The sequence below is a fragment of the Aptenodytes forsteri genome, unplaced genomic scaffold, assembly GCF_000699145.1.
Source record: "Aptenodytes forsteri isolate BGI_AS27 unplaced genomic scaffold, ASM69914v1 Scaffold96, whole genome shotgun sequence".
Taxonomy (NCBI): domain Eukaryota; kingdom Metazoa; phylum Chordata; class Aves; order Sphenisciformes; family Spheniscidae; genus Aptenodytes; species Aptenodytes forsteri.
The window spans coordinates 1,507,077-1,532,839 of NW_008795029.1; the positions used below are offsets into that span (position 1 = coordinate 1,507,077).

The window sequence follows — 25,763 nt, forward strand, 5'->3', positions numbered from 1 at the left end:
GTTGCCCAGAGAGGTGGTGGATGCCCCATCCCTGGAAACATTCCAGGTCAGGTTGGACGGGGCTCTGAGCAACCTGATCTAGTTGAAGCTGTCCCTGCCCACGGCAGGGGGGTTGGACTAGATGAACTTTAGAGGTCCCTTCCAACCCAAACTATTCTATGATTCTATGATCTAGGGACCTGGGAGCATTTCCCAGGTCTGAGTTTGCATCATTCCTCTTCCCTAAGTCCTAGATCCCACATGAAGGCAAGCGTGGCTCCCCTAAGTCCCTGCAGGGCCTCCAGGCAGTGGGATGCCCGGCACAGTGCATCTGCCCAGCAGATTAGGCAACAGCTCACAGACTACTTGACTAAGCAAAACTGATTCAAAAGTAATTTTTTCAGAAGTTGTTGATTGTTTATGCACACAGCGATACATAGCAAGGCAGAGATGCATAGCAAGTTCAGGTCCTACCTGAACGTTTTTATCTTTTCCTTGCAAGTTGGGCTGGATTTTGCATAACCTGGTTACATCCCCTTCGGGGCTCAGTAGGTGCATGGTTCAGTCTGCAGCTCACTCTCTTTTCTATGCCTCTTATTCACCATCTTCCTCTCTGAACAGCTCATGCTTCTTACTCGCCCCACCTTTCCCGCTTTTGACAGAGTTTTTAATGTGTAGAGCCCTTTGGAGCCTGTTAACTACCGTAGCTGACTGAAGCAAGGCAGGTTGTCTCTCCAATTGATGGCTTTCCTACTACTCTTCTTGTAAGACTCTGGCAGCGTTTTTTCCTGTTTACAGTTTTATTTCCCACCATCTTCCTTTGATTTCATTCTGTACAATACCAAATAGGTAATCTGAGATGCATATGATAGTTCAACTCCCTTTACAGACCGATGCAGTACTAAGGCACAGTCCAGTGAAGCACTTAAAGCCGTGCTTAACTTTAGGTATGAGCTTAAAATGTTACTAAGTCAGGATCCAAAAGCACAAGTTCTTATTACTTGAAATAAAAGTGCGATTTCATTAGGTCTAAGCTGGGAGACTGTTACTCTGTTAGGAAAGATTATGATGCGACTTAGGAGGGTATTTTTCAGAACAGTAAACACAGCTAATATAATGAGGATAGCACATTGAAGGCTGAGGAATACACTGCCTTCTAAACATATACTTGTATTTCAGACATAAAGTAACTGACCTTCTGCATGCATTGATTAGAAAGCCACAAGTAACTTGCTCTCCCCTATTGTCTTTCCCCAGGGACCACCAGGGCCCCCAGGACCACCAGGACCACAAGTAAGTCTTTGTGTCAGAGTTGTTTATGTTGATTTTATGTCGCTAAGGTTTATCCAAGACCCACTTGAAGGCAGTAAAATAAAGAACCACAGGCTGTACCAAAGGCTGCGTAGCACAAGACCTTCTGTGTTGGCTGCATACCATGAGAAGTTAATCTTACACTGGGATCGCCTACCCTGAAAAGATTAAACCAGTTCTAGAGCCAGATTTAATTTGCTACTGTAGTCACAGTAGCTTCCCATTAACAGAAAATCCTTGCAGTCTTTTCAATACTCAATTATATCTCAATGGAAAAAATATGAGTTCATTGTTCCAGCCCACTTAGGTATTTTTATTTAACATTCAGTGCTATTAAAAATCTTGCAAAAGAAATGCTTGATCTTTTCACGACATTATTCAGTGAATGACTCAACGTCTGTTGTAAGAAGCACTGGTAGCATGAGATTTTAATTAGAGTTGTCTTTCTGAATGTTTAGGCCTATAAAAATACTTTCAAATCTATAAAAATACTTTGAGGTAAACCTAGACTATTATTTGACTGCAGTTCTTCAGTGGTGTCCTACAGACTTTTAAGCCTGAAAAGGCCTTTAAGCATGCTTAAATTTGAATTTTACATTAGGAAGCTGAGTCATACACTTAGTAAATCTTGACCTATTGTTTTTGCAGGGCAACAGGGGCCTTGGCTTCTATGGAGAAAAAGGTGAACAGGTAAAGGAAAACTAATGAATTAATATCACTACTAAAGGACAGGTTGATGTTACTTGCTATTTATAAAGGAGCCTATTTTAAATACTCTCTTAATTTGCAGTTATATTACATAATTATAAGAGAAAAACAAACAAGTATAGCTTTGAAAGTAATGATAATCTCCATAAGGAATGTCATAGCTGAACTAATTTCTACATGTCTAGGTCTAACTGTACCCTCATTTACACCAACACAAATCAGAGGTAACACTTCTGAAATTTATGGAGCCAGACCACTTTATTATATAAATAATAATTTAGCAATAATCTTTATTGTCATTCTGGAAACATACAGGGCAAGAGCAAGTATTGCTATATGTTAATTCCATCACAAAATAAATTTGTCTTGCCATCAATTTATTTAGAGGTTTAGAACCATACTCCTAGCAGGGGCAAATCTGCGTTGCTCCTTTTGTTGCAGTTCCTTAGACCCTGTGCTGATCAACAGCTTGTCAAGGTATTATAACTGTTAGTAAATGTGCCCTTATGCTTTTCCTGCAGGGCCCCCCAGGTCCTCCAGGTCCACCTGGGCTTCCTACAAGAGAACTGATGGGTGTCCCCTCTGACAAACACAAGGTAACTACAGGGTATTTTGCCAAAATACTCAAGAAACTAAGAGCTCTGCAGTACCAAAACTAAAATATTGTACAAAAGTGCTTTTACATATAGTACTTAGAAGACTTTAGTATATCAAAAGAGAAATCTGCTACTCTCCCATAGCTTGGATCATGAAGTATTTATTGAAACTATGGTGGCTAAAGTCATTCAGAGAGCACTTCTCACAGACTAGAGGTGCCTTAGGCAAACTTGTTCTTTTTGTGTAAGTATGCAACTACTGGCCATCACTCACATCTTCTTATTTTAAAAGCAGAAATACCTGCTGAGAAATCATTCAATATCTTATTTTTCATAATAGTGAGTGAAATTTTCTTCCTGTAAAAGAAGAACATCTTTAGGGAAGCTATCTGAATTATTGTGTTTGTTTATATAACTTATCTATATGGTACAGATATTTGTATACTTACAATTAAGGCTTGTTCATACGTATTGGAGAAATCCTCAACAGCAAGATGCAGTTTATTCTCATCTATTGCTTCTCACTGGGAGCAGAGGTACTCATACCCTGTATGCGTATATTCTGTATCGGACACCAACCTCCAGACCAGTAGTTTTTCATCCCAAATTTGAAGTTAGAAAGTTCACATGGCTCATGCAACTTCTGCAGTAAGATAAGTAAACTGGTATGATACTGAAAGATCTAAAAATGCCTTTGACAGTCTGCAGTCTGCATTAAGTAACATACATGTTGGGATTTCCATGACTAAGCAGAGATGTCTACATATGAGCTACTTATCTGGAGAGCCTTTATATTCAATGGAGATACCGTCAATACAGTGAGTAGACTTTAGGCTATGATTTGTCTCTAACTTTTGATCAGACAATTCATAGATAATCAGTAGGTAAAGATGGGAGAATGTGCATTTATTTATAGGCATTACTCAGGCACTCACCACCCAGACATCTCATGAACAAGCCTGGAAACAACCTGAGGTGTTCACATTCCTGGAAACCTTTTCAGAAAAAATAGCAAATATTTTTTAAAAAAGCAACTTCAAAAACTTCGTATGAAAACATGCATTTCATATGACAAGTGTATGAATAAGGAACAGCACAAGAGTGGTGTTTTTTCTCTTGATAAACATTTGTCACTGTGTTGTAGAAAAGTTATTGAAATGTAAATGGGAATGCCTAACATATCTAAATACTTTCTCTTTATTGTTAGGGTGACAGAGGAGAACCTGGACAAAAAGGGGAAGCTGGAATTCCAGTAAGTCAAGTGGAGAAGAACAAAGACAAATAATAATATTGGAGTTAATACTGGTGTATTCTTCATTGAAATGATGCAATATAGATATGGAGCAACATAAGCAGAGACACCAGTTCTGATGCTTTAGAAAAACTGAACAACATGACATGTAATATAACTCCACAGTGCAATCAGTCATTCTCTTACTGGTTTACCGAAATAAGGTTTTCCCTCACACATTTTTTAATTTTAGCTTTAACTATTAATAAATCTCTTTACTGCTGCTGATCTGCTGATCTATGTTTAAAAATTCCACTAAATTTCATTAAATAAGTATATATAGAAATCTTCTCAATCCTTTTCAGCCTACTCTCCAGCACGTACAGACTTTTGGTCTCATTGGTCGTTAAGTCTGTTGAGTAAGTGGACAGTAATCCCATGTGTTGTTGTACCATTTAGAGCTGTCAGCCAGGCTTGACTGAATGTGGTTTAGTTACCTCACAGGCAACCTCTAGACTGTCTAAATAGCTTTGCCATTGAGTGGTTCCTTTTTACTTCCCAGAGTGGTTTAAAATACAGTCTTTACCAATTAGGGATGCCTCACTGAGCGTTTTGCAGAGCTTTATTTTCTCAGATGGTCTGGTCAGCTTCTCCACGAGGTTATGGGAGAAGGTTGCAGTGTGAGCCCTGGTGCCCTCCATGTGCAGCTGCTAGCCAGTTCTTCAGCTGTTGGTCAGATTTTACACATGTAGAATTTTGTTGACTACGTTAGGAAAACCATAGATTTTATGCTGATGTAGCAAAAGGGGATATGTGTTTCTCCCTTTTTTTCTTGATAGCAGGATGGATAGCAGCATGGCTGTGTTTGCCAAATAGTTCTCTGAAGCTACAGTTTGGCCATAAGCTGAGTTGCTTAATTGGTTGTATAGCTGAACAATTGCTTTGGCTCTTCTTCAGAGTTGCAGCCACAGAAGAAATGAAGAAGGAGATGATAGGAGGGAAACCCTGTCCTCTCCCTAATGGCCTGCTCCTGCTATTGTAACGAAGCAAGCATGTTACACTTAATTTTAAGGACAACAGTTCTTTCACATGTAGCTATTATTAGATCCTCCATGTGTTACAATGATGTTTTCTTCCTGTTTAGCTTCCATAAAACAGCGTTACAATTTTTTTGCACATAATGAAGAAATATGTTGAACTGACTTGCAATGTTTCCTAGGGTGCACTTCTCTATACTCCTGAAAAAGGTGAAGAAGGGGTAATGGGCTTCCCAGGACAAAGGGTGAGTCACTCATTAAAGGTAAATTCACTCAGCTGAATGTGCAAATCCAAGCTGAGTTTGCCTTCAGGAACAAAACACAGATTAACAAACTATAGAAATGATAGTTCTTCAGCCCACCGGGTTGTGGCCAGCTCTGATGTGCCTGATATAGGAAAGCAAAAAGGCCATTTTGAAATAGTAGTGGGAGGAGGGCCCCACAAGACTCACAGGCATGCCTATACCATCACTGAGAAGCCTTGTGCATCTCTTACCTAAAGCTGTGCTCACTAACCACAGCCACTGTCCTGGTGCTCAGCACAGACTGTATCTCACTGTTCCCATCTTAGCTCTCTTCAGACCATGGTTAACAAACCTGAGTTTGGCTCCGGTTACTTGTGACCCCAGAAAAAAAGCTAATTTAAGTAAGTACTACTACCTTGTAGCATCCATGGATGCTTTTTTGGGGCAGTGTTTCTAAAGTGATTAAACAGAGTGAGAACAGTACTCAGCATACATTTAAAAAAAATCTCAGCCGTCTTGAAAATCTTCATGGTCAATTTACAATGTATTGATTAAGAGATAAAAATCAAATACCAGATTAGATTTCAGACCTGTTCTGTTTGCACCATACATGAATCTCATTGAAAAAGTATCTGAACTCTGACTGTTGGTGTTAGAGTTTCAAGCTATCAGATTTATTTTATCTAAGAAATAATAATGATTCTTAACCATAAGATGTTAGGATGTTACTTTATTTTGCTAATTTTATTGTGCCTTCATAGGGACTGCCTGGCATCAATGGTTTTCCAGGACTCGGTGGAGAAAGAGTGAGTATTTCATACAAGACAGTTGTTTCTAATATATACGTAGACAATCTGTCTGAGAAGTAAACTGTAGAGGACAAATTCTGCCTGTAATTACACCAGCTGTAGTCTAACAAATATCATCTGGATTCATCCATCATTGTAATTTTGGGTCAGTTATTTTTCTCATCAGTGAGGAAAAAAAATAGCCCTGTAATTGAAGTCTGTTTTGCTTAAAACATGAGCAGGTTTTAAGAGCAGTACGGGGAGGTGTCATTTTCATTGTTCCCATTTCTGCGACCATGATTTCTGTAATTTTCTTCCTACGTGCAGAAACTTACTTTTTTTAATAGCTTTCTGCAGATGTGGTTGAGATGTATAGTTATCTTGAATATCACAAAAGAAGAAGAAGAGAAGGAAACTGATAAATATACCAGTTAAAACTCTGTCCCCATGGAAACGCACCCAAATACTTAAAACAGCATTCTGTAAGAAAGAGAAGAGCTCATACTTTCTGTTTGGTCTCAGAAAAAGGCTTCTTCAGTCAGCATTAGAAATCACTTCCATGAGGTATTCAAATAGCTGTGGGATGCTTGACTTTTCCATGCTTTTCCATCCTTAGTTGTTTAAGGATTTGTCCTGCCACCAAGGCATAACAATAATAACATGAAACACATGGGACATGAAAGTACATGAAATATGAAAAATAACTTTTGCACAGCTATTCGGTCCGACCACAGAACCCGGTGGCGTGGAGGGGAATATGCTATCAGTAATACGTATGGGGAGAGGTTGATGCAAAACCCATTAAAGCCCACTGGTTGACGTTAACATAGGTTCATGCTCCAGTCAGAAATGGTCAGTGGCTTCCCCTTATTGAGGGTGAATCTTGGCAACAATTTCAGCAGAAGGTACATCGGTTCGGGTGGAGTATCGTTGTATGACGTGTGTATGAGAGGGAACAGCCTACTCGATGTGCTGTTCACAACCACCTCCTTTTTGTTGATTTTTGAGTGATTTGATTCTTAAGAAAGAAAGAAGGATGGTTAAGTCCTGCCTGCACACAGATGAAGTCGCAGTTAATTAGGAAGCTGCTGCTTCACTTTTAGACCGCCAGCTCCACCTAGTGTAAAGAGATTTTACACCTGATACTCAAGAGGCTCCTTTTCTGATGGTGTGATGTACAGTTGCCATTATGGAAAGGTCTCTGAAGCATGGGGTCCAGTTTGTGGCATCTTGCTGAGAGCTGTGGTATTTGTAGTGCTTCAAAATTGTGTAAGTGTCTTACAGAGGTGGTTATTAAAATTCAAATTCTGTGGAGGAGTTGTTCCCACTGTGAAACTGGGGAGATGCTGAATTTTTAAAAAGCTGGCTAATAATCTAACTAGTGTGAATTATACAAATCTACTGGTTTCAGTGCAACTGTGTTAATTGATATTGGTTGATGATCTGGCCACTGTTTTCTACTAAAAGCTCACCTTTTTAACACTAGTCTTTTTCCAGAGTACATATGAACATTTTTCTATAGAGAACAAAAGTCAAAGAGCTGAGTAAAGCACACAGAAGAGATCACCTCTTCTGTATCAGCATCACTGAAATCTGCACTTTGCTCTGTGCACCCCCGGCAGCTGAAATATGCTCTCATGTGATAGGATGTACCGTGTTTTGCCACACATGTTTTCATCCACGTGCTTTGGATTTCAAACCCTTTAAAGGAATGAAGTGGGCGGGATCTTAACTATTATAACATTTGCTGGGGTAGGGATGGAAAATTTTCTCTGGGATATGGCATGCCTGGGGGTGGGAGAGGTGGATGAAGGCTCCTTCAGGGCTGGTCCTGAGATCTTCTCATTCAGCCGGGGAACCCCTCTTTGGCCAAACAGGCTCCAGCCGCCTGGAAAACAGCAAAAAGGACCAGTGTAATTCAGTGCTATTTCGCTGCTCGCTGTTTGCATTCCAGTGAAACTACGTCCACTCGTAATGATTCAGACTCATTTAGTCTTCTTGCAGCAGGTCGGTGTGTTCTGGCTGCCTGGCCCACATGTCTCAGGGTCAACTGGCACGGAGGGGATCCCCTTTCTCCTCCCCCATCCCGCAGCCTCCCTGGGACGGTGTGAGTGTAGGTGCTCCTTCCATCTGCACCACTGCCAGGGGCGATAGAGCCTGCCCCACAGCAGGTCCCTCTGGCCTTTGATGGGAGTTAGGCTTGGTCCAAGAGATGGAACATCAAAACATGAGGAGACTTAATGGTATTACCCAAATTACTACACCCCAGGGAGACAAATTGCTCAGCTCTGTTGCATAGTTTTCACACTAACATCGGAGGAAGCCAGCTGCTACAGACCAAATAATTTTATTCTCTCTCTGATAAAGGAAAAGTCAATCATTTTTATGTGTATTACAGGGTTTTCCAGGATTTGATGGTCCACCAGGTGGCTATGGTCCTAGGGGAAGCAAGGTACTGATTTACTTTCGTTTGCTAGAAGCAATAAACCAGATTTCATTTTGCTTTCTTTTCTTTTCTGTCATGTGATAACAATTGTGTTTGTCATCATTGTAGAACTGGTTATGTGGTTTGCTAACTTGAAATCTCTGAGATTTCTTAAAAGTCACATCAGTGCTTTTGAAAGTTTGTTTCTTTGTGTTTCATGGGCATGCCGTTCCATTTTAAAAGAAGTTCTCTAGAATAACGTGCTTAGATATGATACTTCAACTTTTGTTAACAGGGGGAGCCAGGCGAGATCGGTCCTCCAGGACCAGTTTCCTATCTTCCTTCCCACATCCCAAGGAAAGGTACGTCTTCTTTGCTTAGATTGCTTATCTTAGCTGCGTTTTACTACCTTCTACATAGATCAAAAGCATGAAATTCTGAGAATTCAACTCCTTAAAAAACTGTGGTTTGCTAAACTGTTCCAGAAGGTATAATTGCCTTCCAAGAGAGTGCCCTAATCACCTTTTTGCAGGCAGGTGGCTGCTTTGTCACTCTGCTGAAACTGGATTGCTATACAAAAGGCATCCATGCATTCCTGTGTCCACAGAGAAGAAACAAGCAAAAAAGCATGTGACTGTTGTCCAGTGAAAGGAAGAATGGGCGAGTCTGTCTTCTGCGTCCTGTTTCAGAGACTCTGGATAAAGTGCAGCGATGGCAGTACAGCAGAGACCATTCTTGTAATCTAATATTCAGGGGAAAAAAGCATTAAAAAAGCCTTGAGGAATAGAACATTTTTTTTTCCTTTTTTAAATTGACAGATTTCCTTTGTGATCTTTTCACTAGGCTTGTAGCACCCACTGTCTGCTGTCCTGCAGAGCTGTGGTGGCTCTGGCTGGCCAGACTAGAAACACCTAGAAGGTGATATCAGTTTGCCAAGGCCAAAACTATTCCAGGGAAGGTGCCAGCAAACAGCAAGGATAATCACATGCCATTGCCCCAGCCTGTGTCCTCAAACTGTTGAGTTTACTAGTCTTGTTGAAAGCCAGAGAGTCTAACAATGAATGGTTCCCTTCCCCCTAGAGAAAGGGGGCAAGAGACCCAAAACATTATTCAAATCATCCCGAATATCCTGGCAGGCTTTTATGAGCAGGAGAGACTGTGTAGAGAGACAAGGAAGCAGGCAGGGGGCTGGACACGCCATATGTCCTCGAGTACCTTTGACAAGAGCACGATACTTTTCTGCAGGCAATAGCTGGGCCCAGGCAGATGCTTTTGGTACTGGGGAGCAGAGGAAAACTCACATACCATACATCTGTTATAATGGCAACTTCTTGTAGAAAAGGAGGGGCTCTCCTCAGAGAGCTGGTCTTCTGTGCTTCCCAGGAGTAATGTAGTTCTAGCGGCGTATTAGTAAGAGCTGAAAGATATTCTCCTTCTTCCTGGGCCTGGTGGCTCAACACCATTCCTGTCACAAGCCGTGCTCAGCTCCCAGGTATTTGGGCTTTACAGAAATCTCTCAGATATATTTCTTTATTCAGACTGAGGCAGCATGAGGTAGCAGGTTTTTGCATTTCTAAAGCTACCTTTAAGAAACAATTGTAAATTCTAATGTTCACAAGCCCTTGAAGTTCCTAATTTTCACTTTTTAAGAACTGAGCAATCTGCAGTGTATCACAAGTCGGCATTTATGGGTCACAAACAGCATCACACTAACGTGTTTTGTTGAACTGGGGATGTCTTTCAGGTGCAAGAGGTGATCCAGGCTTTCCAGGTGTCTCTGGACTACAGGGAGACCCAGGAGAGGAGGGAGATCGTGGGCTGCCTGGTCTTCCTGGATTCTCTGATGGTAATATCCCAGCAACACGTGTTCCAACAGCTTAACTTTATAGCGAGTTTTAACTGATATGGGGTCAGGGTAGGGGAAAAATATGTGCGGACCGTCGAATATGCAGTGCAGAGTGGTAGATAACTAACTGCGGGGCCAAAAACTGAGAGGAGCATTTTCCTTCGGCCTCGATGGGGCTCTGGCAAAACAACTGAGGTAGAGATGATGACAGAGCCTTGCTTCAGTAACTGTTATTGATTTGCTCAGGTGAAAAGTGCAGTTACCATTTTTGCTCTATGCTAAATATCTCCATTTTTCCTTGCATACCAGATGCAGTTGCATGAACTTTCCCTTCTGCTACATGACAGCTCTTTGAGCAGCGTTGTTAAGAAATTGTTCTGAACTTCTTCCCTCATTCTGTTCCAGTGGATGGGGATAAGCCAGGCTTACCTGGAGAAATGGGACCAAAAGGCGAAAAAGGTGAATTAGGACCTCCCGCTTATCAGGCAGGCCCGCCTGGGTTTCCGGGTAAGCACGGCACACCAGGACTCCGTGGTCCACCTGGTCCTGCTGGATCCCCTGGTAAGTGCCTGAAGAGAGATGGTGAGAACTCACAGGAACATCTTTGCTTATTTTAAAGTTAGCTGTTGGCAAGGCAAAGTGAGAAAGTAGATTGAGGGAATGAAAGGAAATGGGTGGCGGGGAGGGCAACACAAAGGAGAGGTGTTGTATGCTCATCAATGAAGGAAAGGTTTGCATGGTTTTTAGACATTCCTGGCAACATCTGAAAGAAAAGAAGGTCTGTTTTGGGCTGGGGGAGGGAGATGAGTGTCAAGGAATATCTGAGAGAGTTGGTTCTCTTCCTTAGCCTGGAGAAGAGAAAGCTAAGGGGAATCTTACTGCTATCTTCCCCTACCTCTTGGGAGGTCATAGGGAAAATGGAACCTGATGCTTCACTAAGGAGCACAGCAACAGGGCAAGAAGCAATGGTCACAAGCTGCAACAAGGGAAGTTCTGCCTAGATAGTAGGAAAACCTCTTTCACCATGAGGGTGGTCAGACACTGGAACAGGTTGCCCAAAGAGGTTGTAGACTCTCCATCTTTGGAGATATTCAGTACTCAGCTGGATAAGGCCCTGAGCAACTTGCTGTACCTTTGAGGTTGGCCCTGCTTTGAGCAGAGGGTTGGACCAGGTGGCTTCCAGAGGCCACTTCTGACTGAGATTGTGCTGTGCCTCTGTGAGAAGCACCACACTGCAGTGCAAGAGCAGGAGTGGAGAAAAGGATGTGCAGGAGGTGATCCATAGCAGGCGGTCTGTGGTACTGCAAAGTGGTTTGTGCTGAGAGAGAGGAGCAAAGGAATTCAGGGTGGGAGAGAGCAAAGAATGGCAAGGATCACCTGCCACAGCAGATGGAATTTACTGAGAACGGGTTTGGAAAACTGTGAGAAGAGGGAGAGAGGAAGAGAACAGGGGGTGGATAACAACAGGCTGGGTTAGACAGTAAATGACATTAGGGGAAACAGAACAGGGCAGATGCAATGCAGCTCAAAGGAATAGGGAGGAAAGAGAAGAAAAGTAAATCTACAGTAGATTAATTTATACTTTTATTTAATTAAACTTCTAGGTTCTCTCTTTGGATTAAAAGGACAGGAGGGGACGCCAGGTAGATTTGGCATGCAAGGTTTCCCTGGGCCAAGAGGACAAAAAGGACCTAAAGGTAGGTTATAACAGATAACTCGATAGATGATCTGCTGTTATGCATTGTGTAAAGTTCCCATTGTATTCAGCCTGAGTTTATTGAACTATGACATGCTCGGGGACCGATGAATTTGATCTAGGGCTAACAACAAGGAAACATTGTGTTAGTTTCTTGTAAGGAAAAAAAACCCTACTTTTCTCAAGTATTTGAGAAACTACTCAAGTATTCTCAAGTCTATATATAAAATGGATACAGCTGAACGTCTATTTGTTGTGACAGAGCATTCTTTCTTCTCTTTCCGATCCTTTCCTTAGGCGAAGAAGGGGATTGCAGTAAATGCCTTGTGGGTGATGAAATCAGAAGGGGCTCTACTGGCCCCCCTGGCCCTCCTGGCTTTCCAGGAACCCCTGGCCAGCCTGGGAGGAAAGGAGAAGCTGGTGATCAAGGACCACATGGTATTCCTGGCTACCCTGGAGCAAAAGTGAGATACTTGTTTCTTTATTACATAGTTTTATATGCCTACTAGAAAAAAAACCCCAAACTATTCTCCATGGAAAACGATGAAAAGTACGATTTCTTTCTTTCTGTGCCATTTCAATAGCTTTCAGATTGCCATCTACAAAATACTGAAAGCCAAAAATTGCTAGGATGGAGGTGAAAATAGGACGTTTTGGGAAGAGCGAAAGATTTCCACATAACCCAAAGTCCACTTTCCATTTAAACAAAGCTGTTTCAGCAGAGCCCTTTCAAGCAGCTGTAGTACTGAGTATGATCTGACCATCTAGAAGGGTAACAATTCCAGTAGTAACCTAAGGCTGTTGCTAATAAGATGCATATGTCAAACTGAGGAAATGTAAGGTTCTTGTTTACAATACATTGTCTTCCTAAAAACCACCATTCAGTAACCCCGAGAAAAGGGCTTTTTTTATAATTGCTTGCTTGTTATTTACACTTAAAGGTGCTGTAATCTGTGGTATGCCAACTGCATCATAGTTCCTCACAGTCAGAACAGACTTCAGGAAGTCACATCTCTCAAGATTTTAGAACAAAATTTTTGTAAAGCTGACCCAAAACTGATTTTGTTTATGCAAAGATGTCAGAGCAAACATAATGTTTTCAGTTAGTGCTTTAGGCTCTTCTGAACATCAGGAAAACAAACTCACTCACAACTAGCTTAAGTTTGGGATTTTTTAGAATTAAAATAAAATAAACTTTGACTTGATTGTGGCTGTCAAAAACAAAGCAGAAAAAATAGATCTCTTTTTTGCTGAAAATTCAAAATACTTTTATGACAAGTTCTACTTTCTAGAAGTCATGAAAAAATTGACAAATATTTTCCAAAAGTTCAGTGTTTCTTCATCCCAGAATTTAAGTTACTGTAGAACAGACAGTAGTATAGACATATACAGACATAGCATAGCATAGCAAAATATCACTCAGCAGCAAAGCCCTGACTTTAACTCAGCTTTTGGTCTGCAGCAAATTCAAAGTAAAACAATTTAGCTTAAATATTCTTGGTCCATATTCTTAGGCACAAGTGACCCCATAATTCTTTGAGCACGTTCAACAAGTTACGTATATGGACAATAAATATACTTAATCTAGATCAGATCTATATCAATTTAATGAAAACAAAATTTTATCCCAAGCAAAGGGTATTTTTTTCTGTGGAGAAAGAGAAATTAGAAACAGCTGTAAAACATTTTGAAAACACCTGTGTGCTAAACTGCATTATACACAACATCTAAACCTTGAAAACAAAAAAATAGTGATGTGGACATCATACTATTAATGCAGTGTTACTGCTGAAGGTTTCTGCAGTTATATAGTCAGTGAAATAATTCGGCATTATATTAAGTTCCTGAGATTTCTTTTGGCCTGCAAAAAGCAATGGCCAAAAGAAACATCTTTACCGTGGTGTATAGATGTGGCTTCACTGACCATTAAAATGCAGTTTGCAAATATAGTCTGGGTAAAACAGGATCCTTATACTCAGATCTGATCTCCCCCCTTAGACTTACAGAGTGTGAACCTGTATTGTTGAGATGACCTACAGCTGAGATACAGTTTCCACACATGCTTTTCACCCAAGAAAATCTTGGAGAATGTCAGTAAAAGACAGTGATGCAAAAGACACCCTTTTAAATAATGGAGTATTTTAAACAAAAAATAAACGCATCAGGTATATCCCTTTCATTCAGTGTCTGTCCTGGAATTCAGTAAGAGGAGGCTAGGGAAAACCTAATACACGTGGCTTATATTTTAGTGAGCGTGAATGTAATTATTCAGAACTAAAGCTAAATGGCATAAAATAGTCAATGGTAAATGAGTCTGTAACCTCTGGGCCTTGGCACCTACCATGGGTTTGGTCCTGTGACTGAAAGGCTATTGGCCAGAAGCTAGCAATACCACTTTCAGATGGGCTGTTCAGGAGGAGGATTCTGCATTATGCCAAGGGATCAGGAATGCCAGAGACTGGTCTTTAGCTTCACCACAGTTTGCCTTTCCAAGAGAGGAATTCTCCCTCCTTGGAGATTTTCAAAGCTTGACTAGGCAAGGCCCTGAGCAACCTGCTCTAACTCCCAAGTGCTGGGTTGGACCAGGGACCTTCAGCTCTCCCTTCTGACAAAAACCTTTCCCACAGGTCTGTGGTTTAGGGCCGGTCACTTAATCACTCTGTGCCCAGGTTCTTGTCTCTGGTAAATGAAGATGGTACTACTTCTCAGCCCCACAACGGTGTTGTGAATCACAATCCACTGCCAGCTATGAGGCTGTCCTCTTTTGTAGTGGTGGGCAGGAGGAATTGCAGGTCAATATAACCCTGAGTTTTGTTTCCATGGTGCCAAAGTGTTGCTTACAGCATTTTCTTTAGTGGCTAACACTGAGTAATTTACCATGTTTTCTCCAATGCAGCTCTGCAGCTGCAGTCATCTGCAGGACTCTAGCTCATGGAAAGCCACAGCTGTCCCAATGCCATCCTCATGCAGAAGCTCCCCTACCATGCCACATAGACCTTGGTCCTAGTTAGAGCATATTAATAAAGATTCAGGCACAAGAATGGGATTACTGAAGAGGAAATCATTCACAGAAAGTAATGGGAAAGCAGTAAAATTTAAGGAGACTTTTTTTTTTTTAAGCAGAACAGTGGAAATGCAAATCTCGATACTTATTTCATAAGTGGTTGTGTTTCTTTTTTTTTTTCAATGTATGTAATACCAGGGATTTTCAGGCCAAGATGGATTTCCTGGACCAAAAGGAGAAAAGGGAGTTTCTTTACACATAACTACTAAAGGTAGAGTAAAAATTCATATTGTGTATTTTGCTGTCATTTATACCTTTCATAAGAGATTGATCTCACAATGAAAGGTCTTTTTTAGGCACCAAAGGAATCCGAGGAGATCCTGGGCTGCCTGGTATCAGAGGTGAAGATGGTTTCCCAGGCAGAGATGGATTAGATGGTTTACCAGGACAGCCTGGCCTTCCGGTAAGTAGCAAATACAGCTAAATCATTTCTACCGCGCTCAATTACTAATGCATTTAATTCTGAGGGGTTATGATCACCAGGCTATCCTTCTTTCACAGATAACGATGCACAACTAGACTGGCTTTGCTGGTTATTGATATATTAAACATCAGGTTTACACTCAGGGTTTTTAGAACAATCTTTCACTTTTATTTCCATTTTACTTAAACAACTAAGTAGTAGTGTATAACCCATTTAGGCCAGCTTGTTGTTACTGGTTAGTTTGTGATAATTAGTACTTTATTAATAACTCCTTCTAGCATTGTCTAAGAGAGATTCTGTGTGACTGAACTTCAACAGCTTTGTTATGACTGAGTTAAAGAAAAGCAAAATTTACTACAATTTTATGTCCTCAAAATGTAGGTTGTGTTATCATATATATGCTTGATAGCACTTCACCTAACTGTAGCCATCTAGAAGTTAGACATGTAGTCTTAGTTCGTTTTCTAAGCTGCTTCTGTAGGCAAAAGAAAAAGTTAAATACTTTGCAAGAGGAATTCATCTCGCCCAGCATAAATGCTGCTTTGGACCACGGGGATGCTCTTACATCATATTTGAAGACGGGCCAGAGCCATATCGTCCAATCTGGACCACAGTGCTTTTTACTACCAGTAAAGATAGTACTTTATATTACTTCTGAGGGTGGAAACGTTTTCTAGTGATGTTCATAAGATGTTGATTCAATAGTGTAGAAATATCACTAGAGGAATAGACAAAGAAAAAATCTGCCCATTTGGGCGCAATTTTATGTCAGCTTTTCTCAAGGTCTCAGAAGTGAATGCCACACCAGAACATCTCTAGCGATGCATGTGGTTTCCCCAAAACCCACTTGCAGCTTTTCAGAAAGGGTAGTAAGCCTCTCCACAGCAGTGATTCCTATTGCCCAAGTGCCATTCACGGGCCAACATTTTTAGGGGAATGATCCCTGTAAGAGTGCTTCTCTCATGCCTTTTCTGCCGTGGGGTCTAAATTAAAGTCAGATTATTTCAAATATATTTTATTTACAGTGTTGATTTAAAGAGCTGGGATGCAACACCTGAGGAATTACTGCCTGTAAGATGTTATTCATGAGAGCAGTTCAACTATGTGAGTTTTGTTTGTTTCTCAGCAAAGTCAGGAGTGACCACCTCCGTTCACTTCCCACAGGGTGATGGTATCAGAGGTTTCCCTGGCGATCCTGGTTATCCAGGCGAATTAGGCCCAAAGGGCTTTCCAGGAGAAGGAGGCCTGCCGGGTGAAGCATTTCCTGGTCCAAAAGGGTACCGGGGTCCTCCAGGTGACCACGGACAAGATGGAAACCCGGGACCTCCAGGTCTGCCCGGTCTGCCAGGAGAGCCTGGCCAACTAGGTAAGAGACATCACTCTGTCTTACATCAAAGCCACGGGAGGTCATTACTGAATTGTGTGCAGCATCTGTACAGCACACTGTTGAAAAGGTAGCAGTTGGTGGGGGGTTATGTGGGTAAAAAGGGGTTGGTTGTGTTAGTTGTCCAGAAATCTTAAAGAAGGAAATACTTCAGAAGTCTCAGTAGTTTCATGTCAGGTATTGAAATAGCACGAATGAATGTGTTAGTGCCAGCAAGTAACATCTTTCAGGTTTCAAGCAGTTGGAGGCAATGGAGCAATGTCCTGCCATTGGAGTAGTCACAGGTGGTTTTCTCTGGTCTTCCCCATCCAACATAATCTTTTAATTGACCAGAGAAAATCATGTATCCATCCTTCAGAGCTCTTCATAGTACCTGTGCAGCTTTCCGAGTCCCTTCCAGCATAAGAATGCCAGGGCTACATTCACAAGAGCTCAGGCTCAGAGTTTTATTGCTCGACTTCGAGATGCCTGGCGGAATATTCAAGCCAGAGCAGGCACCTGCCAACCCTACACAGTGCATGGGACACATAGCCTCCTAACTCTGACAGGGTTAGGTTTCAGGCCTGGATCTAAATTAATATATGGATAGAGAGTTCCAGTATGTTATAGCAAATAGTTTGTGTTTTATGTATGCATAATACATAAAAGAATAAATTATCTGATGTTGTAATAGACATTTTGGTTAGAATTGAGAGCATTTTACATTTTTCTCTTTTAAGTAATAACTGTTTTTTCCCATTCTTTGCTCATAGACTGTGGGCAGGTCACTGAAGACTTTTCTAGAGGAGATGGAACTGAGCCAATATGGTCAGGTACTGTACATACAAATGGCTTGAATATATTTTAATATTTAGTCTTATGCTGTTCTTATGGCTTGATACTTTCTTTCTGATGACTGTTTTGGATGCTCTTGATTTTAAATTATTTGAACTTCAGGTCACAAATAACCATGCATATACTGTACGTAGCTCTAAGGTAATTTAATCAAATTGAACATGTTCTAAAATTATTGCAGTTTTAGCTCTGCAATTCAGAAATTCTTTATTTCATTGCTCCTGAGTGTTTATTGTGACAAAATAATGATTACCATGCAATCTATAACAACAGTCCCAGAAATTAGGTGCCCAAGAAAATTTAAGCAACTTTTTTTAAAGAAGAACTTTGAGTGAAGATTTTCAGTGCAATTTGACATATAAAGAAAAAAACCCTTCATTTGTACCACAAATTGACTTGATTGCTTCCCCCACAGGGAAACAAAATGTCTCTCTTATTCTGAAAAATACTGTCATCCATAAGGTTGGACTACCCTGCCCATGCTGGTCTAACTGGAGCAGGCACCATAGCCCCTGTAAAATAGGCAGAAGAGCAGCTCTTGGGGTGGAGCTCAGCTTGAGGGCTCCCCTGAAAATGCCACCCATGACCAATTTTTTTTTTTTTTTTTAATGAAGAATAAAACTTTTTTAAATTAGCGTTTTGCCAGTTAATTTCACTCACCTGCTTTAATGATGTTGTCTCAACTGCAGGCGCAGAGCTGATGAGAGGTAGCATATGAGCATGTACGGTGCAACTAACCCTCTTTGTTTGCAGGCGCGGGCTGTGTGAGGCCACCAAAGGGATCCCAAGGCAAGCCAGGACTGCCAGGAACCACAGGTAACGTTTTGCCTTCACCTTTGTTACCCACATACACTACGTTTTGAGGGAGATCTTGCCAGATCGATTAAAGTTGAGCCTTAGCAGGCAGTGAGTTTTAGAAATTACAATGGAGGACAGCGTTAACTTGAAGCCAGCAGAGAGATCTAAGCAGCGTGCAGCCCAGGTGGCTGCACTGTTCCTGAGCTAATTCTGCCTTTGCTAATGAGTGTCAGCCATGAAACAGGAGACAGAAAGGATAGCCCATTTGCTATTCTCCACGTGCAAGTAAGTGAGAATATACAGAGAGAGTCTACAAGTTTATTGGTAGAGAGTATACCGAGGTCTCTCAGAGCTGACTGGACACCTCACAAGGAAAAGCCTGTCCTCTGAGAGCAGGGTGATAAAAGGTTGCAGTGGAGGACTGTGGCAGATCCTTCTTACTATTCCTCCTTGTGTGATATAAAGAGCGCCTTCAGCAAGTGTGAGCCTAAAGTCTTTACCGGAGCTCGGTGTAATGGGCCAGGTTGTCCGACGCAATGCAGTTGCACTGTCCGTAGCCACGCACACCTTCCTTGCAGAGCTGGTCCACCGTAGCCCAGAGGGACCATCTGGTGATCCTGGGCCTTCCCAGCACTGACGGTTCCCCACCTCTTTCCAAAAGGAAGAGGAAGAGGAGGTGGGGACAGGGTCTACAGGACTGGGTGAGATGGAATTGAAAGAAACATGGACAAAGTGTGCTCAGTGGTCATAACAATTGACCTTGAAAAGGGAACCTCTGACCAGCACTGGTAGTTCCTATAAGCTTACGTACTCCCAGCCTAAGCCATAAAGCTGTTTTTCAGTAAATCCTTCTCATCGCCAGCTGGTAAAGGTACTGACAAAAACCATAACTGCGTCCTTCAGAGTCTGGAAAATGTAAAATTCTTGATGCACCCGTTCCTGTGCCCCCTGTGCTTTAGCCAAGGTCAGAGATCTGGACTATACATTTTAAGGTGAAGCTTTTTTTCCCCCAGCACAAGGTTTATTATGGCATGCATGGATTGATGGATTGATATATCACAGACTAATGGATCTTAAAAGGGAACATTTTATCTCTGTTGAAAGATGATGTGTCTCTCTGACCTATGTTTCCTTAGTCCTAATGCCTTAGTTTGTTGTTAGGATCGATGCTTCTGAAGGTTGTTTTCTTTGCTATTTTTGTAATTTTTTTTCTGAGTATGATGATTTGTTTATTCTTTCATTCACATGAACTTGAAGTTTTTTCTTTCAGCGAACACAGTCAGATTTAACTCCTAGCTGTAAGACTGCTGTCACAGTGACACTGTTTTCCTGTGGTTTACATTTTGTACTCTTGGTTAGCTCTTTAACAAATCTTTCTCTGTCAGCTTGTATGTTTTAGTAATTTTAAGATTTGTTTTGCATCCCTTCCCTCCCAAAACTGGAAAAGGCCCCTTGCTGAGCCCAGTGCAGAACTGTTCGTAGCTGCCTTTCAACCTGAAGCTGTTCTGGAGCTGGAAACCTGTGAGGAACAGGACACATTTTACAACTTTCCATGGCTTCTTGTTGCCATAGCTGTGTCAATGTAGTTTCCTGGAGCATCATTCCTACCCACGTTATCTGGATTGACACAAAAGCACCGACACCTCCTTTACACTATTTTTATTGTCTGCTTAGAGTGATGTGGTTTTGTCCACAAGATTTTCCACCTTCTTTTCAGCCAGAATGGAGCTCTGCTATAGAAAATCAAGTCTCTCAGTGTCCTAGGTGCTGGTGGCACCCAGGGTATCAAGCAAGGAGTCACCTTTATAGCCTCACACCCTCATGTCCTTGTGTTCCTTTGAAATTCCTGGCAACATACACAGCCCAACCTAAGTTACATCCTGGTTATTCAATAGTCTCAAGACCTACGTGGTCGCTGTTGAATAAAATGTTTAAGTTGTTTTCCGTTTCAAACATACAGCTAAAGTGCTTGCAAGCTAAACATTGGTCAAAAATAAAAACTTTTTCTTATCACTGTTTGGCACAACATGTTAACACCAGCTAACATCGCATAATGAGTTACTGAAATACGTGGTAAGCGGTGGTTGCATTCTCCATCTGCCGCCTTCTTTCTCTAACACGGCTTTTTAATTAGTGCAATACTGAACAGAATGAATGGAAGTCAGTTATTACAGGTGGGAAACAAGACCAAGATGCTATTTGGGTAAGAGGCACATTAGAATTTTTCATTGAGACCTGAAAGCCTAGGATATTTCCTTTAATTGCTTTCTGAGAAGTTATTGTTCATATAAGGGAGAGAACAATCGTCCTGTACGGCACTGGGAAAATGCTATTCACGCTGCATTGGCTGTTTATGTGCACCTTATCTGTGGTCTTTTTAAAGGTTTCCTTCTCGCCTTCACAAACAACAGCTAAAACTGCAAAAAATCATGGTTAAATAATGGAAATTCAGAAAACTAAAGTGGAAAAAAGCATCAAAATTCCAGTGATATTTTCCTTGGTTTGTCATAGTTAGAGGTGGAGAAATTTGCTTTCAGCGTAATAAATAAATTAGCTGTAATTCACGGTGATGCTAAGCAACAACACTTAAAATGCTAAAGCATGTTGTTGACCTTCAAGCCTGTGCTGGGAACTTAAAGAGTTCGAGGAGCTGGGGAGGGTAGGGAAACAAAGCATTCCACAGGAATTATTTTCAAAGAATTATAACAAAAAATCTTGATCTTGGAATACAGTGAATTAATGAGACTCATGTAATAAAACTATTGCATGGAAAAAAATAAATAAATAATATAATTTTATAAACTTAACAAAAGAATCCTACGAAATGCTTGCAGGTTTTGAGATGTTAAGAAACAGTAATATTTGCCGTTACCCAAATGTCAAATACTAAATCACAAGGAAGCGAGGTCTCATTTTACCTGTCAGGAGATAACTCGGTATGAAGATGAGTTCAGTGCCAGAGGAACACTTTTTCAGGGCGCAGCCCTTCTTTTACTACCGAAGCTATAGACCTGTACTGTTACAAATATAGTAAGTAGGCTAGTTAATTTGTATTCAGTTTCTAGGATGATTAGATCTAACCTTCAGCCTTACATTTCTGTTTCGTGGTTATCTAAACCAGTCTGCTCTTGTTCTGTGATCAGTTTAGCAGGGAAGGGAAAAATTTGTTCCTCCTACAGCATCTCATCTGTGCCCGTTTCTGTTGAGCATTATTCTTTGACGTTGCCTTTTGACCTTAAGCTAAAAGCCTTAATTTACAAAATATTAAAAGTCTCCAAAAGTCTGTGAGACTAATTATTTTCACCCTAGTAGTCTCCATATCATTAGTCTTTAAGTCAGGTTAATCTATGTTTGTAAGAGCACTTAGCCTAGATTTTTGGTCCATGTCTTGGGATCTTGAATACTGCTAAAGAGCTACAGTATAGTCCCATTAAATTTAAAAAAAAAAAGCTTCATCTTTGCATCTGGAAACACATCATGATGATATTTACCACTACCTTTTCTTACATTATATGCATATTTCTGTTTTGTTTGTTCAGATCACACTTTCTTACTTTCTTTTCTATAATTTAGGTGCAAAAGGTGCAAGAGGATTCCCAGGTGATCCAGGTCCAGTGGGATACCCAGGGCTAAATGGTACACGAGGTGATCCAGGTCGGGAAGGATTCCCAGGTCCTCCAGGTATCTTGAAATAATTATTTGTTCTTTATATACTTTTGACCTCTTTACTACAGTCACTGAAACACAAAAACTTGATTCCAGATACATTTTCACTTATCTTCCCTTCCACGTTCAAACAACATTATACAAAACTGCTACTTTTCAAATCCAAAAGGATTTCCTGCAACTTCTATAATGATGAAAAGTAACATAGATGCCAACCTTTTAAAATCTGCTTTATAGTGCAAAATAATAAATGTGACAGTAAAAATTCATGAAGTTCACATAGAAATAAAGGAATTCAATAACAAGATATTTCAGATTCCAAATGGAATATACTCAGAATAATGATGCAGAAAGGAAGAAAATACTAGTATTAGTATTTGTATTTAACTCCTTCCAGCATTAGTATAAATTATACTGGACATATCAAAGGCAGAGTACTAGCTACTCACCCTGCCCATAGGCAGCTGTGTTTCCAAACAGTGTTTGCAGGTGTTCAGTGCCTGTCATATTTCATGCTAGCCTGTAATAGGTACAGATTAAATCCCAGGGCTTCTGTATCTCTCCAGAGGTTCCAGGATGTTCAAGACACATCAATTAATTGCACGTATAGTTGATCTGTTCGTAGATAGTAAGTCAGATGAGCCTAAAATAGTGCCTCTGCACACATATATAAGCTGCAGTGGGTATGTTCACGGATCATCAGTCAGTCCAGCAAGAGTTACTGCCAGAAACTACCACTTCCCTGTGGTTGACCAGGTTAATTTGGTCAGAGAAACGGGCACTGAGTTTTTTCTGTAGCACAATTCAGAAGCCATTGATGCAACTTAATTTAGGAGCTCTTTAGAAATTCTTTCCATCTGTCTTCCAAGTCCTAAATCCTCATAGATACCGAAGTGCTGCAAACTTTCCCAAATCCAGTGCCCAGGTGCTGCTTCACCCTAAGGCAGCACATGACCTGAAAGTATTGTCTAGGCTCATCTACAGCATCTGTAGTAGCAAAAGAGAAAGCAAAAGAAGAGCTGATGCATGTCCTGGTCAACAGGCAAGGGATGCATCATAAAACATGGCTCTGTGCAGCGTAGGGCAGGACCATGAACTTGTATTTCTGCTAAGCTCTGCAAAGTGCTCTAAATGCTAAATTAGGGCTCCCACACCATATGGCTCCCAGGCCACAGGGTGGTCAGCACTCAGACCAATTTTCTGCAGTCTTCCATACTGTCTTTCACCAGTGCTTGGACTTAACTTCCAGTCCAGGTCCAGTTTCCCAGTCCACAAGAAGCCTTTCCCGTGTCATTTTTGGTAACAGGGGCCTGTGCCCTCCCAGTCATTCACCTACAGCGTGGAGGACAGGGACGGTGGCGTTCCTTCATCAACAGCGTGAAGCGATTGGCATTGGGCCCTTGAGATGTGTGGGGAACAGCAACAGCAATGACTCATCTGGGCAACCCCCCCAGGTCTTCCCAGTTTACCAATATGCATTCACTCCTCATTTATCTTTTCAAATTTGACTCCCTGAGATGTCTTACCCCTGCTGCATATCAAACCAGGTTTTTGTGTACAGGAACTGGTTTTTTGCCCTTACAGAATAAGACGTTTATAAAATGCTGCAATAGCCATGTCAAAATAGTTGCACAGAAGTAGCTGTGCTTGGAGCTATGGATGTTTTATCACCCAGGCACTAGGTATCCTGAGGGGTCACCTGTAAGTTCTGCCAATTTCCACATTTGGTCAAACGTTCTTATAAATGCTACATGGTTTAAAAACATTTATCTAACACTTTGTTTGATTCTACAGGTTTCTGCTAAGAACTAGGGGAAATTACAATAATATAAAAGGCGTTATGACGGTGTATCTAGGATTTGAACTCCATTTGTAGTGAATCCTGTGATGCCTAGTCCATGTTTTATTTATAGGTTTTACTGGGCCCAGGGGAGACAGGGGCCCGAACGGTCTACCTGGACTGCAGGGACACCCAGGCCTTACAGGAAAATCTGGTGCTCCGGGAGCGGCAGGACTGAAGGGCTTTCCTGGTGACGTTCTAGGAGCAGCAGCAGGTTCCCGAGGGGATGTCGGGCTCCCTGGTTTCCCAGGGTTGAAAGGCACGCCAGGAGATCAAGGAATACCAGGAACTAGAGGTAACAGCTACTTCAAATAAAGAAATGTTTGAGTAAGAGTGTGATATAAATGTAGCCAAATTATAGAGACATGAGAGTAGTAAGAGACCATGTTAGGACGCGTTGGAGGTACTGAGGACCCCAGCATCAAATCCCAGTGCCTGATGATCTTCCATCCCTTCCCCGTCTACTTCAACTGTTACCAATATGCCTGGCTCCTCCAAACACCTTCTGGAGATCCATTGCTTATGACCAGCACTCCTTCACATTGCACTACATGAAATCAGCTACAATAGGATACCAGAGAACCAGATTTTGCTCATCTTTGTTGTGTTCGGATGTACTGTTAATTTTTCCCACTGTAGTTAAGGGAATGGTGATGTAGTTACTATCCTGACTTTTCACTTACATACTGCATAATACTGAGGTTGTTTCCCATGCCAGAAGTTGTTTGGATAATACATGGCCTTGCAGAATAGCACATTGCACTAGTGCAGCATTTGTAAATTTTAACTAAGAGGACATAGAGTTTAGTAAATGTTAATAAGCCATTTTACCTGGTCAGTCTTTGGGCACTCAGGAACAAGAAAAAGATAACATTATATACTTCTTCATAACTTCAGGGTGTTCATTTTATTTCATTATTTCACAGAGCTTAAAAAACACACTGAACTCCGTATAGAAAACAGAGAAAACCATAGTTTCTCCACAAAATCTGACTTTGTCGCTCTCTGAATTCTGTGGAGGACTTTCAAAAGCACATGTGGGAATTAAGCATCCCCTGCTACACAGTTTCACTAGCATTTGGACACACAGTTAAATTTAGGACTGCTGATTACCCCCTTGCCCTGTTGTGGAAGTGAGAAAGGAGTAGTTAATTGTGTGACTAGCTCAAAGCAAGGAGGTATATCACAGGAACCTGTTTTGGAGACTCTTCTCATGATTTTTCAATACAAATAAAAAAAAAAAAAAGAAGAGCATCGTCTTATGTGAGTTATTTGAAGTGAGGAGAGCTGGTTTCACATTCAGTAGAGCCCCAGAGTGAAGGAAAGAGATGAAGGCAGCTCTGTGGCACTTGGCAAGTTTGAGAAAAGGCAGAAAGCATCACTGACACCTCTGAAGAGGGGAAGAAATTCAAGGTAAAACATGGATTGAAATGGAAAAAAAAATTGTGTGACCTTGTACATTCTTTCTAAGCATTTCTGTAGAACTAAATTTTCAATAATAACAAAAAATAAGTACACTGAAAAGAAAAAGCATTACTAGTTTGTCTGTTCTTGATTTATTTTACAGTTCTGGCAGAATGGCTCCAAAAAAATTATGTGAATTTTTGTGAGTCATTTTTTTTTTTAGTTTTATATGAAGTGGCTAGTGATTGCTTTATATCATCTATGCCACTTAAACTACTAGACCCTCAGAATAGAGAGCTAAAGCCTGTATTCTGTTGAGAAAACTCACCTTATGTGATCTCAGTTATAAAGCACACTTAACAACAGTCAAGCCAATGGACCTATGCTGATGTAAAACCTGAATAGAATCATAGAATCATAGAATAGTTTGGGTTGGAAGGGACCTCTAAAGGTCATCTAGTCCAACCCCCCTGCCGTGGGCAGGGAC

General features: G+C 41.1%; 1 protein-coding gene across 2 annotated transcripts in view; it reads left to right on the forward strand.

Moving 5' to 3' along the window:
- The window catches only part of COL4A2 (collagen type IV alpha 2 chain), a 154,810-nt gene that overhangs the window by 107,166 nt on the left and 21,881 nt on the right, over window positions 1–25,763 (forward strand). For both annotated transcript variants that reach the window (XM_009276054.1, XM_009276055.1), the window contains exons 10-28: window positions 1,237–1,272; window positions 1,939–1,980; window positions 2,520–2,594; window positions 3,802–3,846; window positions 5,045–5,107; window positions 5,869–5,913; window positions 8,294–8,347; window positions 8,616–8,682; window positions 10,065–10,166; window positions 10,572–10,727; window positions 11,771–11,863; window positions 12,160–12,326; window positions 15,065–15,137; window positions 15,223–15,329; window positions 16,515–16,716; window positions 17,487–17,546; window positions 18,322–18,384; window positions 21,940–22,047; window positions 23,946–24,167. In XM_009276054.1, coding sequence (XP_009274329.1) covers window positions 1,237–1,272; window positions 1,939–1,980; window positions 2,520–2,594; window positions 3,802–3,846; window positions 5,045–5,107; window positions 5,869–5,913; window positions 8,294–8,347; window positions 8,616–8,682; window positions 10,065–10,166; window positions 10,572–10,727; window positions 11,771–11,863; window positions 12,160–12,326; window positions 15,065–15,137; window positions 15,223–15,329; window positions 16,515–16,716; window positions 17,487–17,546; window positions 18,322–18,384; window positions 21,940–22,047; window positions 23,946–24,167 — 1,780 coding nt within the window. The remainder of the gene's footprint in view (window positions 1–1,236; window positions 1,273–1,938; window positions 1,981–2,519; window positions 2,595–3,801; window positions 3,847–5,044; window positions 5,108–5,868; window positions 5,914–8,293; window positions 8,348–8,615; window positions 8,683–10,064; window positions 10,167–10,571; window positions 10,728–11,770; window positions 11,864–12,159; window positions 12,327–15,064; window positions 15,138–15,222; window positions 15,330–16,514; window positions 16,717–17,486; window positions 17,547–18,321; window positions 18,385–21,939; window positions 22,048–23,945; window positions 24,168–25,763) is intronic.